The sequence below is a fragment of the Oryctolagus cuniculus genome, chromosome 4 (assembly GCF_051225735.1).
Source record: "Oryctolagus cuniculus isolate XC-2025 breed Fujian yellow rabbit chromosome 4, ASM5122573v1, whole genome shotgun sequence".
Taxonomy (NCBI): domain Eukaryota; kingdom Metazoa; phylum Chordata; class Mammalia; order Lagomorpha; family Leporidae; genus Oryctolagus; species Oryctolagus cuniculus.
Window position 1 is genome coordinate 3,995,050 of NC_142870.1, and position 16,927 is coordinate 4,011,976.

At 57.0% G+C, this 16,927-nt stretch overlaps 1 protein-coding gene across 5 annotated transcripts in view; it reads right to left on the reverse strand.

Moving 5' to 3' along the window:
• The window catches only part of BACE2 (beta-secretase 2), an 85,404-nt gene that overhangs the window by 15,095 nt on the left and 53,382 nt on the right, over positions 1–16,927 (reverse strand). For all 5 annotated transcript variants that reach the window (XM_070073149.2, XM_070073148.1, XM_070073147.1 and 2 more), the window contains 2 exons: positions 12,589–12,738; positions 8,436–8,604 (listed from right to left, as the gene is read on the reverse strand). In XM_070073149.2, coding sequence (XP_069929250.1) covers positions 8,436–8,604; positions 12,589–12,738 — 319 coding nt within the window. The remainder of the gene's footprint in view (positions 1–8,435; positions 8,605–12,588; positions 12,739–16,927) is intronic.

A 16,927-nucleotide genomic window follows, 5' to 3' on the forward strand; every position in this document is an offset into this window, starting at 1 on the left:
GAGACGATGCGAAGAATGCATGCGCCAACAGTGGCTAAGGCAGGCGCCGAGGATGGCCCCGGATGGACCACGACAGACGGGACTGTCACGTTCAGGGAGCAGAGGGTCTCCAGCAGGGTGCAGAAGCCAGCCACATCCGGGTGCCCTGGGGTGAACTTCAGAACCCCGCAACCTTCAGATGCAGGCAGAGCGAGCACGGAGATCACGCCTACAGCCACGTCGGCCGGACCGCCTGGGGTCTGGCCCCGCAAGGACACGGCCAGAGGACCAGGAGCTGACGTCTTCATGGGCTGAGGGACCCGGTCCACCCGGACGCCAAGTATGGAACTCCGCATTCGAGAGGCGGAGCGAAATGAAGCTTACCTGTCGTGGACTTGTATGAAAGAAATGCTAACGTGCGCTTTTCAGTGGGTAGAAAATTGCTATGTCCTGTTCTAATGACTCAGCAATTTATTTAATGCTCCAGTCGTATGAGTCGGCTGCTCTGACCCTCCCGGCCCGGCCTCCGGGTGGACTTCCCCACTGGCTCCTACGCGTACGGCCAACAGGGTTACACAGCAGGCCCAGCATAATGTACCAGGAACGGCGAGGCTGTTCCCCTCCTGACAGTGGACTGAGGGACTGGGGGTCCGCGAATGCAGACTTCAGAAAGCAACACCGCCAACCTACGGCAGGCACCGCGCTCAGGGTGCCACATGGAACGGGGGGCGCGTCAAACGTTTGTGGGAAAAAGAGAAAAAATCAGTAGGTGGGGCCGGCACTGTGGCGTAGTGCGCTAAGCTTCCACCTGCGGCGTTGGCATCTCACATGGATGCCAGCTCTAGTCCCGGCTGCTCCTCTTCCGATCCAGCCCTCTGCTATGGCCTGGGAAAGCAGTAGAAGATGGCCCAAGTCCTTGGAACCCTGCACCCACGTGGGAGACCTGGAAGAAGCTCCTGGCTCCTGACTTCGGCCTGGCCGTTGTGGCCATTTGGGGAGTGAACCAGCAGAAGGACGACCTCTCTCTGTCTCTCCCTGTCTTTGTCTGTAACTCTACCTCTCAAATAAATAAATTAAAATAACAAAAAGATTTATATAAAAAAGACATCTACGTGAAAGGCTTTTTGGAAAAAAAATCACAAAACGTTGCCATATGAAATAAAAGAAGACTGAAACAAATGAAATTTAGGACATTCATGGGGAAAAGACACAACATTGTAACCAATTCATCTATAATCTATCAATTTGATATAGTGCTGATCAACATCTCAGCAGGGCTTTCCAGGGATCTTGACAAGCGGAAGGAAAATGCAGAAACACCCAGGCCAGTAAGAATAAGAACACAGGTCGAGGCTGTCCTGTTGTCACCAGGAAATTAGGGCCATCGGTGTAGTCCAGGGATGGACAGCTGCTCCCGGAGACAGAGCAGGGTGCTCAGAGACAGCCCAGGCCCACACAGGGACTTGGTGTAGCACACAGAGGCCGTTAAAGTCAGCGGGGACTCTGCAGAAATACCTAACTTGCGTCTCAGCCTCTGGATCCAAGTTCAAGTTTACAGGAAATACCATTAGGAACCACTCAGATAAAACTGAATACAATCCATTTTACAAAGGCATTGGGTTTTTGCCTTTCAAAAACAAAACAGGGGCTGGTGTTGTGCTGTAGTGGTTTAAACTACCACCACGCAAGCACCAGTTCCAATCCCAGTTGCTTCACTTCTGGTCCAGCTCCCCGTTAATGAAATGTGCCTGGGGGCCAGGACTCCCACCACCCATGTGGGAGACCTCGATGGAGTCCCTGGCTCCTGGGTGCAGCCTGGCCCAGCCCTGGCCATTGTGGTCATTTGTGGAGGGAACCAGCGATGGTAGATCTCTCTGTGTCTCTCCCTTTTCCTCTGTAACTCTGCCTTTCAAACAAACCTTCAAAGAAAAAAACAGCTAGGGGCTGGCACTGTGGCATAGCGGGTAAAGTTGCTGCCTATAGTGCCAGCATCCCATATGGGTGCCGGTTTGACTCCTGGCTGCTCCACTTCCGATCCAGCTCTCTGCTATGGCATGGGAAAGCAGTGGAAGATAACCCAAGTGCTTGGGCCCCTGCACCCATGTGGGAGACCCGGAAGCAGCTCCTGGCTCCTGGGCTCCTGATTAACTAAGCTCTGGCCGTTGCGGTCAGTTGGGGAGTGAACCAGCGGATGGAAGATGCCCCCCCCCCGCCTCTCCTTCTCTCTCTGTATAACTCTTTCAAATAAATAAATATGTCTTAAAAAAAAGAAAGAAAGAACAGCTAAGACAACAATATTGGGAGAACTGGGAACAGGTCTAGCTATCACAGGATGTCAGGTAAATGTTGCTGGCTTTTTCAGGCGTAATGATGATATGCGGTTATACACGAGACTGTCCACGTTTTTACGAGATGCACAGTGAAACCCCGAGGGGTGAAAGCTCATGGTGCTGCAGCAAGAAATGCGCACACCTGCGCGTCTGGTGCACAGCGCTGCGCAGGGAGTCACCAGACCCGCCCGGCTGGCAGCGCACGGCTGCGGATGCTGTCTTCTCTGGGAGCGAAACGTTTTCATACAAAATATCAGAGAAGTCAGAGGGCAGGACGTCAGCAACTCAGCACACTGCTGGGGCACAGTCGCCTTTTAAAGTTAGATTTCTGGCCGGCACCGCGGCTCACTAGGCTAATCCTCCACCTGCGGCGCCGGCACGCCGGGTTCTAGTCCCAGTCGGGGCGCCGGATTCTGTCCCAGTTGCCCCTCTTCTAGGCCAGCTCTCTGCTGTGGCCCGGGAGTGCAGTGGAGGATGGCCCAAGTCCTTGGGCCTTGCACCCCATGGGAGACAGGGATAAGCACCTGGCTCCTGCCATCGGATCAGCGCGGTGTGCCGGCCGCAGCGCGCCAGCCGTGGCGGCCATTGGAGGGTGAACCAACGGCAAAAGGAAGACCTTTCTCTCTGTCTCTCTCTCTCTCACTATCCACTCTGTCAAAAAAAAAAAAAAAAAAAAAGTTAGATTCCTACTTCACATTTTGGGAGAAAGATAAGAAAAAAGCCTGGTGTCTACAGAAGAAAAAAAATCTCTTTTATGAGGTTATGGGAGAATTTCTTAAGTAGGACACAGAGTCCAGGTTATGAGAGGGAAATGGATGGATTTGATTTCAGTACATTAAATAGGATGTAAGCTAAAAACACCAACATGGGTGAAAGGAGAAATCAGAGCAGTCAGAAGACGGAATCCAGAAAATCCAGTTCTCAAAGAACTCACACCCTTCAGCGAAGAGTGGAAAAACGCACACGCGACAGCAACAGAAAAACTCACGCTCAGGGAGCAAGCGCAACACCCCATAATGCCAGCTAAAGTGCGACACTCCATGTCACAGGGACTGGCACCGCACAGAACAAATCAAAGATCTCAACGGTCGAGGGGCTGGAGACTCCTGTGGAATTCTGGCACTCCAGCTATTTTGCAGACAAACCCGACAGTCGCCAAATCATTTAGAAACTGCAGTTCTAGAAGATTCCAGTCATGACATAGAGCTCTTTATTACAGTAATGTTTCGAACTGCAAACATCAGAAAGTACCCCAAAGTCCATCAACACAGACTGGGTACCTAGTCCGGAACTGTTTGCACAATGGGATGTGACAGTGCAGTGACAACCAGCGACCTTGTACTCAGAACAATGTGCAAATTTAGAAAATGCAATTCTGGGAGCCGGCGCTGTGACATAGCGGGTAAAGCCGCCTCCTGCAGTGCTGGCATCCCCTGTGGGTGCCAGTTCAGGTCCCGGCTGCTCCACTTCTGATCCAGCTCTCTGCTATGGCCTGGGAAAGCAGAAGATGGCCCAAGTCCTTGGGCCCCTGCAACCATGTGGGAGACCCAGAGGAAGCTCCTGGCTCCTGGCTTCAGATCAGGACAGCTCCGGCCATTGTGGCTAGTTGGGGAATGAACCAGTGGATGGAAGATCTCTCTCTCTCTCTCTCTCTCTCTCTCTGCCTCTGCCTCTGCCTCTCTGTAACCCTGCCTGCATTCCATGGTAAGGAGAGGGAAGGCAGCTGGACAGGGCACCCGAGAGCCCTCCTTGCTGGTGTGTGGCCGGCCCAGTCCCCTCTCCCACGGCTGCAGGTGCCCTGTGTGACCCACAGAATGGAGGCTGTGGACGGAGGCTTCTGCCGTGGGTGCCGGCTGCACTCTCCGATCGCCTGCTTTGCGGATTCTCGGGCGGTTGTGCTGAGTCCACACGGCCAGGGAGGGAGGACTCTCGCCAACCACCATGTGGTGGCCTCTGAGGCCCGGGCCAGAGCCAGCTCTGCCACTCCTCCACGGCCAACCCTGAGGAACCGCCCAGGCAACAAGCGGCTGTTTAGGGGAGAATGGCTACACAGCAACAGATAACCAACACAGGTGTTCACACCATCTCAGGGAAATTAAACACGGACAGGAGTTAGGAGAAGGACGTCTGCCCGTTTCAGGATGAGGGGTAACTGGGGAAGGGGATGGGTGAGGCTTTATTTATTCATTTTGCCAAGACTGATTTATTAGAGAGAGAGAGAGAGAGAGAGAGAGAGGGAGGGGGAGAGACAGAGACAGAGAGAGAGAGAGAGAGAGAGACAGAGAGAGGGAGGGGGAGAGACAGAGACAGGGAAATCTTTGACTCGCTGGTTCACTCCACAAACACACACAACAGCCGAGGGTGGCCCAGGCTAAAGACAGGATCAAGAACCACATCCGGGTCTCCAGAGTGGGCGACAGGAGCCCGAGCACTTGGGCCGTCCTCTGCTGTTTTCCCAGGTGCGTCAGCAGGGAGCTGGATTGGAAGCAGAGCAGCCGGGACTCGAACCGGCGCTGTGATGTTTGCTGTATCCCAGTGGCGGCTCCACCCACCTGGCTGCAGTCCAGCCCAGGGTGGGCCTTTAGCTACGCTTGCTTTTTATCCCCATGTCACATTTTTGAGAAAGCGATGACACAATGCTAGCATTTGTTACACCTGGACTTCCTGTAGGCACACGATGTGTACGCTTGGCCCCGGAATCTGAATTCTCCCACTTGTGGAAGGAGAATCTATAACAAAAATTGTGTCTGCACTGACATGTACAGGTCTTTTTCTTTTAAAAGGATTTATTGTTATTATTTGAAAGGTAGAGTTAGAGAGAGAGGGAGGGAGAGACGAAGAAAAAGAGAGATCTTCCATCTGCTAGCTTCCTCAGTCTCCCACATGGGTGCAGGGGCCCAAGCCATCTGCTGCTCTCTTCCAGACACATTAGCAGGGAGCTGGGCCAGAAATGGAGCAGCCGGGACTTGAACCAGCACCATATGGGATGCCGGAGCTGGGGGTAGAGGCCCAACCTGCTACACCACAGCGCCGACCACAAACCCTTTTCTTGTCTTGTTCCCTTAACAATACAGTAGAACAACTGTTTGCATCGTATGAGGGGTCGTAAGTCATCCAAGGGTGAATCAATGCGTAGCTCAAGCGTCGCGGTATTTTATGCAGGGAACCGGAACCTCTGCGGATCTGCCTATCTAGGGCTCTGGAATCACTGCCGCGGCCGCGGAGGGACAGCTGTCTTCACTGCTCTGTAACTGGAAACATCTTACTGTTACTTAAAACATCCTACAATTAAAAACCAGCACTTTAACCAGAAAGGCAGCCAGGGTGTCCGCTCCATTTATCAAAGTGCTGCCTCCTCCGGTGGCAGCCCGAGGAAAGCAATTACCCTAATGGCTAAATAATTTGCGCTGGGAATGAGATCTCCATCAGCGTGCATTCCCTCAGCTGGCAAAATCAAATGTTTAACTACCAAAACCTTAAATACATTTTTAAGACGGCAACGAGAGATGCACAGAAGAGGACCCATCAAAGACTTCGCGAGGAAAAGCAGAAAAATACGTCGCTCTAATGGCGATGCTCGCTACTAAAGCATTTCCCACGGCCACGTGCCTGGGAGACGCCAGGGCCACACTCGGGGGCGCCGAGGGGACGGAGTAACAGCTGTCGCCGCGGCCACCCCTACTTCAACAGTGTTTCACCGGGGGACAGACACTGCGGCAAAACCGCTTTGGTTCCTAGATTCCCTGAGTTACAAAGAAGTGGCGCACGCTCCCTGGGCAGTGCAGTGGGGATCCTGGTCGCACAGTCCTAACGACAGCCACCAGGAAGGGCCTCCCTCCGTGACACCGAGGCAGGGAGAGCTAGCACACACCTGGACGCTGACTGGACAAAGAGGAAAGCCCAGGCAGGCCCAAGGAGTCCCAGTGTGCTTGCCTCCATGAACTCATGGCAAAGTAGACGAGAGGATACACTTATTTTGGTGCGAACACTTTTGGAATGTGACTCCAGACGGTGTGTGGAACACCCTCTTTGCCATTCGCTCTCTACGAGCCCAGCTCTACTGCACGCGTCTCAGCATTCCTCCTGAATGTTCCCTCACTTGTCAGAGAGGCCAGTGTGTCCAAACCAGACTTCCAGCGTGGCTCCCCTGCTCTGTCCAGCAGGATCCCGGGGACACTACGACCTGGGGAGGAAAGGTTAGCGGCGGTCTCGCTCTCCCTGCACAGCTGTGCCGCCCGGCGCTCCCCCACACACCCTCCCCTCCGCCCTCTGCGCTGCTCGGGTGGAGCTGGGCGAGCTCGGCGACACCTCCTGCCCTGCGACCCCACTGAGTGTTCAAAGCTCTCTGTCCATGGAAGCCCTACTGCGTTCCCGTCAGCTGCAGGGGGATCTGGCGTGACTGCTTTCTCTCCCACATCCCGGTCATCGCTCCCTCTGAAACTGCACACTTAAGTCTTCTCTCGTAGTGTGTTCCCTACAGGAGCTTGGGGTTCCATTCTGTTCCCGACTCCAAACCCAATGTACCCCCAATTTTTTCTGGTCCTTGGGGAATTACACTTTGCCAGGTGCCACTCTCCCAGCTGCCGTCCCATACATGGGTTCTCTCCACTCTTCTCCAGCCATCTGATCCCACACTCGGTCTAGGATTTGCCTCCTCCTTGCTGGCTTAGCCCAGGATCAGAAGTGCCCGGTCCTCCCACTGAACCACGTCCGCGAGCCCACTGGGAAATCGCAAGACCCCCCCCCCCGCAGCCTTCTCTGAAGCTCCGCCCACCACCCCCCCCCAACTGGCTCGCAGACTAACACCCTGAAGCCACACCCACACCAGTCCTCCAGAGGAATTCTACAGAAAAATAGGCTTAATTCTCTAGGATTAACATCATAAGGCATGATTAGGTATTAGTTATTTCATAATGAGGACAGCTTTGAGGGAACCTACACACAGTTTGTCTACGACTTTTCTTCTTCCCTCGTTTGGCTTTAACTGGTGAGAAACAGCGTCCCCGAGGTCCTGTGTTCCTGTAGGGCAGGCGACTTCCAGCGTCATGTGGGAAGGAATCGTGTGACTCAGACTTATCGAGGGCGTGTTTACTGGTCCATGCTAACTACCGCTCAGGAAACCCAGTATCCACTTTCTGGCTAATATTTGGTAACTGATAACAGGCCTGAAAGAAAGCATTCAACAGCACTTGATGTGTCATCAAGTCCAAGATACGGAATTAACCCATCCGTCATCAGAGGGATACAGAACATGTCGTCAGATACCCACAATGGGAGCTTTGTCAGCCGCGACAAGAACGGAATCCTGGCACTTGCAGCAACGTGGGTGGGAGCGGAGGACCTCATGTTAAAAGAAACAAGCCAGGGGCTGCTCTGTGGCCTGGCAGGCTAAGCCTCCACCTATGGCGCAGGCATCCCCTATGGGCGTCAGTTCAAGTCCCGGCTGCTCCACTTCTGATCCAGCTCCCAGCTGTGGCCTGGGAAAGCAGTGGAAGATGGTCCATGTCCTTGGGCCCCTGCACCTGCATGGGAGACCCAGAAGGAGCTCCTAGCTCCTGGCTTTGGATCAGCCCAGCTCTGGTCATTGTGGTTATTTGGGGAGTGAATCAGTGGGTAGAAGACCTCTGTCTGTCTCTCTCTCTGTGTCTAATGCTTGCTCTCAAATAAATAAAATCTTAAAAAAAAAAAAAAAGATGCCAGACACAGAAAAATACCATGTTATCTTTCAGATCTGGAAGCTAAAGAAAAAAAAAAAAACCCTCAATCTGAACAGAGAATGGGGATTCCTGGAGGCTGAGGGACTGGGGACAGAGCCAGGTTGGACAATGGGAGGGTGACCGGGGTTAGGCGGAAGGGATGCACAGCTGATGTCACGCAGCACAGGGGGGCGGGGAGACGATCTCCCGGACACTTGTGAGCAAACACCAGGAGGGAGCTCCAGCTGAGTCTTCAAAACTCAGAGGCGAAACGCCATCACCCTGATTCCTCAGTAGGCATCAGGAACACGTATTGAAGTGCCGCCCCGTACCCCAAACCTAAGTACAGTCATCGCCAAATTGAGATCAAGAGTGGCCACCCGCGGCTGCCGCCACGCCCAGGTCTCCGGTGGGCACGGGAGCCACTCACCTGCGCAGGAGCTTGCCGCGAAGCCCACCCTCCTCCGAGCTCGGTCGAAGACGACGTAGAAGCCCTCCATGACGGTGGCGCCGATCACCAGCGCGTTGGTGGAGGGGGAGATGCCGAATCTGTAGCACTCATAGTTCAGGCCGGCCCCCACCATGGGCTGGATGTAGAGCTGCGGGGGGAGGACAACCGGGGGACACCGTGAGCCGGGCGAGGTCCAGCACGAGCGAGGCGCAGCGTGCGCCCACCCCTCCCAGGGGACAGGCGGGGCCCCGGAAGAGGCAGGCTGATTTGTCTGTGTCCAGCACGCAAGGGAAGCTGGGGTCAGCCCTTGTGCAAGGCACAGACACACGGTGACACACAGGGACCACTTTAACTGTACACGGCTTACATGTCCATCGATTCATCTGTCCCCTCGTCGGCTCACCCATCGTCTGTTAGTCTGTCCATCAGTCCCTTCACCCACCCACCCACCCTCCCATCCAACGACCCACCTACCCACCAGTCTGTCCATCAGTCTGTCCATCCATCTGTCCATCCAGCCACCCACCCATCCATCACCTACTCACCAGTCTGTCCATCAGTCTTGTCCATCTACGCATCCAACTACCCATCCAACCACCCACTCAGCATCCAGCCACCACTCACCAGTCAGTCCATCATCCGTCCATCCATCCATCCATCCATCTGTCCGTGCACCCGCCCATCGACCCGCCCGTCTTCCCAGCAGTCACTTGTCAAGCACTCGGTTCAATGCCAGCGCTGCCCTCGGTATCAGGGCACAGTGACGGTGCCACACCTCCCGGTTCCTCTGAAGCGGCCCCTCTCCGGGGGAGCAGGTGAGTAACTGTGAGGGCCCGTGCCAGCGGGCGCAGCTGACGCCCCCCACGCTGGGTCTCTGTCTTCGTGGCCTCGGAGAGGACGGCTGCCCCGCCTCCTCCCTCGCCTGCTGCCCCTCGGCACCTGCACCGCAGCTGCTTTGCCTTCGGCGTCTGCAGCCCCACAGCACGCCAGGGCCTCCGTCCCTGGGCCCCTGCCGCAGTGGGTCCCGGAGACACACACGCACACACGCACACCACACCTGCACCACATGTACACACACGCACACACACACACCACACCTGCACCACACACACCACAGAGACACAACCACACCACACACACCACATGTATACCATACACACAAGGTATACACCACACACATATGTACTATACACACGAAATATACACCACACACATACACAACTACACACACCACATGTATACCATACACCACACACATGTGTACTATACACATGAAATACACACCACACACATACACAACCACACACACCACATGTATACCATACACCACACACATGTGTACTATACACATGAAATATACACCACACACAAACCACACACACACCACATATATACCATACATATGGCATATATACCACACACACCACATATATACCATATACATGAAATATACACCACACATCACATATACATCACAGAGGCACAACCACACCACACACATGACATATATACCACACACACAACCACACTACACACGACATATACACCACACACACACCACACACAGAACCACAGCGCATACACACCACATGTACATCACACACAACCACACACACACCACATATACACATCACATATGCATCAGAGACACAACCACACCATAACACACGACATATGTACCACACACACACAACCACACACGCATCACATATACACCACAAACAACCACACCACACATATATAACAAATATATACTACACCATGTATACACCACACACACACACACAACCATAGCACACACAAACCACACACACACCATACACCACATATACCACATACACACACCGCCTTTGAATGTTCTAATCCATAAGAAAACACACACAGTTATCGCAGGGCACCTGGTGCTGCGACCCCAGGACCACCGGGCTCCTGTCTCCCACGCGTCACCCTGGCTGTGCCCTGGGGGACTTGCTTGGGACGGAATCCCAGACTGGCCTTTTTGTGACAATGTCAGCCAAGACAGAGACCTGGCTCTCCTGCACACACAATGCTGCCCACCCATCACTGCCCGCGCCCGGAGGGTCGCAGGCGGGGGCCCGGCCAGCATCTTCGTCGGCTGGGAGCCCGTGGCTGCCCTCAACGTTAGTAAGAAGCTGCTGGGCGGAGTCGTGCCGACAGTGACAGCAGCACGTGGAGCCTGTGTGCCCAGGCGTCTCCCGCCCCTCTCTACGGCCTCACAGGACCACAGCAGGCAAAGGCTACGTGGGAAACCAGGAATACGGCGGGGAAAGCGGCACACTTGTAGGAACCAAAAGTGTGAACACAGCAAAGTCAACCCAGACCAGCACCCCCCACCCCGGGTTCCTAAGGGAGATTGACTATGAATGCATATGCAGATATGCAAATGAAGGGGCTGCTCCTTCACCCCTCTCCCGCATGCGCCAGGTGCCCAGCCTTCCGCTCCGAGGGCCCGCCCCGTTCTGCCCTGGACACCGACAGTTCTCCCGAATGCCTGCTCACGCCACCACTTCATAGCGGCCCCGGCTCTGCATGCAGCCTTAGGCCACGTGTCGTCTGGCACACGCGCCCAGCGGGGCGGTGACATGCGTTACAAACCACAAGGAAGAAATGATGTCCCAGCTCGCTGGCCAGCCGAGCATAATTTAATCATCAAAAGCGCATTCTTTCTTTCTTTTTTTTTTTTTTTTTGACAGGCAGAGTGGACAGTGAGAGAGACAGAGAGAAAGGTCTTCCTTTGCTGTTGGTTCACCCTCCAATGGCTGCTGTGGCTGGCGCACTGCGCTGATCCGAAGGCAGGAGCCAGGTGCTTCTCCTGGTCTCCCATGGGGTGCAGGGCCCAAGCACTTGGGCCATCCTCTGCACTCCCTGGCCACAGCAGAGAGCTGGCCTGGAAGAGGGGCAACCGGGACAGAATCTGGCACCCCAACTGGGACTAGAACCCGGTGTGCCGCCACCACAGGCAGAGGATTAGCCTATTGAGCCGTGGCGCCGGCCCAAAAGCGCATTATTTCAAAGAGGCTGGAAACATCACCCTAACGCCAGGGCGTGCAGTGGCACTCATCCAGGGATCGTGTGTTCTCCTGGAAATGTTGCCGGTGAGGATTACCGCTTCTCTCTTAGAGTCAGAGAGATGGACAGGCGCGGGGCTCGGTGGTTTGCTCAAGACGCAGCGTGAGCCAAGGGCACAGCCTGGCACGTAACTCAGGCCTCCCGCACCCAGCACGCGAGTCCCCCGTGGGGCCGCGTTTCCCTTGAAGCTTTCTGTCCTACGCAGCAGCATGGTGGGTGGGAGGGACCCGGATGGAGGGAGGACGGGGGCCTTCGTGCCGGGGGTCGCGAGCAGCAGCAGGAGCAGCGTGGAGCAGGGTAACAGGAAGTCAGCGCGGGAGGCTGGACGAGTAGGGGGCGGGGAGGGGTTGGGGGTGGACAGGCCGTGGGAGGGGGCATGGGAAGCCAGGCCTAGGCCAGGAGCTACACCCTGGGGACCCACTGACTTCTCGCAGCAGGGGAGCTGAGCCGTGGCTGAGGGAGATTAGTGTGACAGCAATTCTGAACAGGACAGAGTGGGTACACAGACGGCACCCCGAAGTCCCAGGGGGACTTGAGACGCACGGACAACACCTTGGGGTCCAGGGGAGGCGGTGACAGCAGACAGGAGCCAGGGCATGGGGAATGGGGGTGGGGAGACCAGACTGCGGAGGGCACAGTCTCTGTGTTCAGCACTGTAGAAAGATAACGATCACGCCCAGGGCAGTTTTAGTCTTCAGAGACACAGAACAGGAGACAGGTGAGTTGAGGGGGCTGTGGCAGCCATCCTGTAGCCACGCCCTTTGTAGGCTGGCTCCTCCCCCTGAGGGGGGGCGGTCTCAGTGCCCAGCCGGTGACCCTGGGTTGGCCTTGAGCTTGGCGGGCAGCACCATGGAAAGGATGGTGGCCGTTCTTGTCCCTCCCAGACCCTGGTACCATGTGGGGGTCGGCCGGGCTGCCCGCTGTGTGGGTGACATTCTGCACCCCAACACGCCCCTGGCTGAGTGAGGAGCACAGCCGTGCAATGGGTCTGCAACACGGGGTGACGCGTGCTCCCCGGGAAGCGCTCACGCCAAGTGCGTACCTGCGGCAGAATGGTGATGCGGAAGGAGCGGCTGGAGTTCTCGTCCCTCAGGTAGATGGAAATCTTGGGGAAGTAGGACCAGGGCGTCTCCGAGTTCGTCCAGCACGCCAGCTGGGACCCCGTCCAGAAGCCGTCTGAGAATTCCGGAATCTAGGCAGAACGAGACGCCGGAGCATCGGCGCCAGCCCGGCACATCCACAGGAAGCCGCGCCTGGCTGGCTCGGTGCCCTTGCTGGAGCCCTCGGGGATAAAGGCTGCTTGGTGTGCACAGAGCGGGGCCCTGTTGGAGTGAGGGTGCAGGCAGAGTGACCTGCGCTGACCGACGCCGTGGGGGCGACATCACCCCCTCGCTTTACTACGGGGAGTCCAAAGCACAGAGAGGCGCAGCCACCTGGCCCAGGGCACACAGCGGTGGGCGATGGCCCTTTAGGAACAAGAACAAATTCCAAACATGGCCCTCAAGGCCCTTCTGGGCTCAGCTGCCCTCTGAATTCCCTGGGCCCAGCAGAGCCCCAGTGTGAGCCCTCTGCTCTTCTGGAACATTCTGTCCTCTGGATAGCAGCTCAGGCACCTCTTCCTCCAGGAAGTCCTCCCTGACTTCCCAACACAACAAGACTACACTTTCATGCATAGCTCGTGGCCTTCCTGCTGGTGGCAGGCGGCAAGTCATACTTGCTGGGTGACTCACTTCTGTTTCCTGCACTGGACTCTAAGCCCTTGGAAGGGCAGAGGGGTCCTCTCCTGTCCATGTAGTCCTCACATGTAGCACCCAGAGACCCAAGAAATGCCCGTGGGGAAACGCATGGCTTCCAGGGACACCAGGTGGCCGCCAGCACAGGATGCACCTGCTCCTCCCCTCAGGGCAGTGCCGTCTGCCCCCAGCCCGGCTGCGGAGGCTGTGAGTTCAGGGGACCTGCGAGGCCCCCACAGGAAGTCCTGTGCAGAGTAGGCCCTGGCAGAGCTGGTCTGAAGTGGCTCCTGTAACCCAGCCCCCGGCCCCTGGGGGCACAGCCGGGAGGAGCTGTGATGGGGCAGGGGTTGTCTGTCCAGGGAGCCTCCCTGGGGAAGGAGCAGGGGGGTCATGGCAGGGGCGGGCACAGCCCAGATGCTAGGTGGACCCTGCGGGGGTGGGTGGGCACAGCCCAGATGCTGGGTGGACCCTGCGGGGGTGAGCGGGCACAGCCCAGATGCTAGGTGGACCCTGCGGGGGCAGGCACAGCCCAGGTGCTGGGTGGACCCTAAAGGGGGGCACAGCCCAGATGCTGGGTGGACCCTGCGGGGGCAGGCACAGCCCAGGGTGCTGGGTGGACCCTGCCCGCTGGCCGACGTGGGTCACGGCAGGGGAAGATGGCGCTGAGGGTGAGAAGGGAGGCGAGATGAGGCTGGGTGGGCAGCGGGTGCTGTCAGTGACCCAGCCCTTCATGTGTCAGGGGTCAGGGTGTGAGCAGGGCGTCCACGTGGACGTGTGTGTGTCTCCTTAGCTTGGAGTCCTTGGAGGTCCAGGGGACGGGCCTGGGCTGGACACGGCCCCCCGAGAGTCACAGGCAGGGCTGTGGACGCAACAGCACAGGGGTCGTGCAGAAGAGGGGCCTCGGCCCAGCCAGAGGAACAGGCTGGCGAGGGAGACCCCACAAGGAGGGGCACGGGCAGGGGGCGTCCGGGGGGTGGGCACGCGGCATCACAGGAGTCCAGGGGCCGACAGCAAGGAGACAGGAAGCTGGGGTCGGCGAGAAGCGAACAGAACGTTGGGTGCCACTGGGTGACCTGGGCACAGCCACCTACCGAGTACGGAGCAGGTGCTGGGTGCTACCTTGCTGGGGGCTACCACGGGAGTGGGGAGACGGCGCCCTGCCCGTTCACCCACCACGCTCACTGCCACGCTGCGCTGACTGCTTTGCAAAGTTCCTAATGCCGGCGCTGGTATGCTTTTGCTTTCCAAAAATGCAAAGTCGAGGGGAGCTCTTCACGGCGAGCTGGTGAGAGGTTGCGGGGGGCGGGGTCATTGTGCTGGACTCGGTGAAGGGCAAAGGGTGGCCAGGCCCACAGTGAGCACGGGGCTCCAGTGCCAGAGTCCGGCCAGCTCCCGTGTGCAGACAGCAGGGGGCTCCGGGGAGACAGGGGACTGGCCAAAGTGGCACAGCTGAGTCGGACGGCTGACTTACTGCCCCAGAGCCGTGCTGCTTACCTGGGAGTCTGGAGCCAGAGCCCTGGCGCCCGTGACCCCGTGTGCACCTGCACGCCCTGCCTTGCCCGATATGCAGGCTCCTTCCCACAAACCGCTACCTTGGAGAATCTCATGTGCACAACCCGTGCCTGGGGCACAGCCCCACATCTGCATGGCCCTTCCAGCCTCAGCTCGAAAGGTGACCCAGGTCCGAGAGCCATAAGCCCGGCAGATAAAAGAATTGGTGCATCGCTGGCCCACGCGACAACTGGCGAGACCCAAGACCAGCAGCCTCCCGGGTGTGTCTGCCTGGCGCAGGCCCCGGGTGACATCGCAAGGTAACTCGAGATGCCGCAAACGAATCTGGCCCTGGTGGTTCTCTCACCCCGGCGGTGGCCGTGGGGCAGCCGGGCGATGCGGTCAGCAGTGCGCAGGCCGTCAGCCCCTCCGCGGAGGCCGGGCTGCCCAGCGGCTGGCGGGGGGGTGGGGGGGAGGTCGCAGGCTGCAGACACAGCCTCGGCTCACTCGTGAAACACTCACAGCTCCGATGGGGCGACTTCCGGAACACGGAGCTCGCAGACACCCGTGTGCATCTTTACCATTTACGAGACCGGCATATGGCTCCTTATTTTAAGGATGCTCTGATTTTTAACAACATTCTAAATTTAAGGTTCAAAAAACTGGATCTGCCTTCTTTTTTTTCTGATTCAGCAGATATTGCAAAAGAGAGAGAGGTTGGCTCTGGCTTCCTACAGTGGCTGCTCCCAGCCGCGGCCCTGAGAGCCGCTGGTGCCGAGGGCCTGCTGGTCAGCCCCGCCCCCACCCCCCACCCCACGCTGCTGATTTGCTCTGCTGATTTGGGTGCTAATCTTTGCACAGCACGCGCTCTCTTGCTCTCTCTCTAAATACATATCTATTTATTTGAAAGGCAGAATTACAGAGACAGGGAGAGGGCGAGAGAGAGAGAGAGAGACAGAGAATGAATCTTGCATTCACTGGTTCACTCCCCAAATAGCTGCAACAGCCAAGGCTGGGCCAGCCTGAAGCCAGGAGCCAGGAGCTTCTTCCGGGTCTCCCAGGCGTGTGCAGGGGCCCAAGCACTTGGGCCATCTTCCGCTGCTTTCCCAGGCGCATTAGCAGGCGCTGGATTGGACGTGGAGCAGTCAGGACTCGTACCGGCACTCGGATGGGACATCAGTGTCGCGGGCAGCTTAACCCACTGCGCCACAGCACCGGCCCGCACCGCGGCACTGTCAGACTGGGCCTGTTCGCTGCAGGTGGACCAGAGCCTCTCGCGCGTCCCGTGCTCCTGCTGTGAGCTGGGACAAGGCAGCCACCGTGTGTTTTCCTGTGCAAGGCCTTGGAGTTCTGCCACCCCCGTGGGCAGTGGGATGAAGGCTTCGTGCGGGAAACACTTGACTCTGGTGGGCCTGCGTGGGGCTCCTGAGTGCAGAGGTGTTGGGGAGATGCCTGAGAAGCCCAAAGTATGGTTTTTCTCCCCCAGGAAGTGGCAGAAGCTCCGTGGCTGGGGTGGAAGTGCTCTTTGTACTGCCCCCAGGCATCCTACCCCAAGCCCCCCACGGGCCACCAGAGCCGAGGGAGGCTCCCGGAGGGCTGGACCCCACTCCCAGGCCCCTGGGCACAGCCTGGTACAGACGAGGCTGACTCGGACTGCCCTGGCCCCCTGCTGCCTGGACCTGCTCTGAGAGTTGGGGTCCCACTCGGAATGCCATCAGCCCGGTCCCCCAACCACATTGTCTCAGAGCGTGGGCACCAGCAGACATCAGACTGGCCACTTGGCTTTGTCTTCTGTGGAAGAAATCACGGTGTCAGCTACAGGGGTTCTGGTGCCCGAGAGCATGGATGAAGGCCAAGGTCCCGTAGGTTTTTGGGTGCCTTGTTTTAAAGGCCAGAAGTCAATCAGTCATTCAATATATCTATCGATCTATATATTTACGATTGATAGATTTGAAAGTTGGGGTGCAGACAGAGCTTCCCAAGCACTTTTTCTTATTTTTTTTCAGAAATATATGCTTGATGTACTGCTTAGAGCCTATTAGTGAGAGTTTTTTTCTCAGATTAAAAACAACAACAACATGAACTAGATAATTCTAAAACATTGCATGTGCAGATCCGAGGTCTCTGGGGTCAGAACGAAGGCATGATTTGCTTACT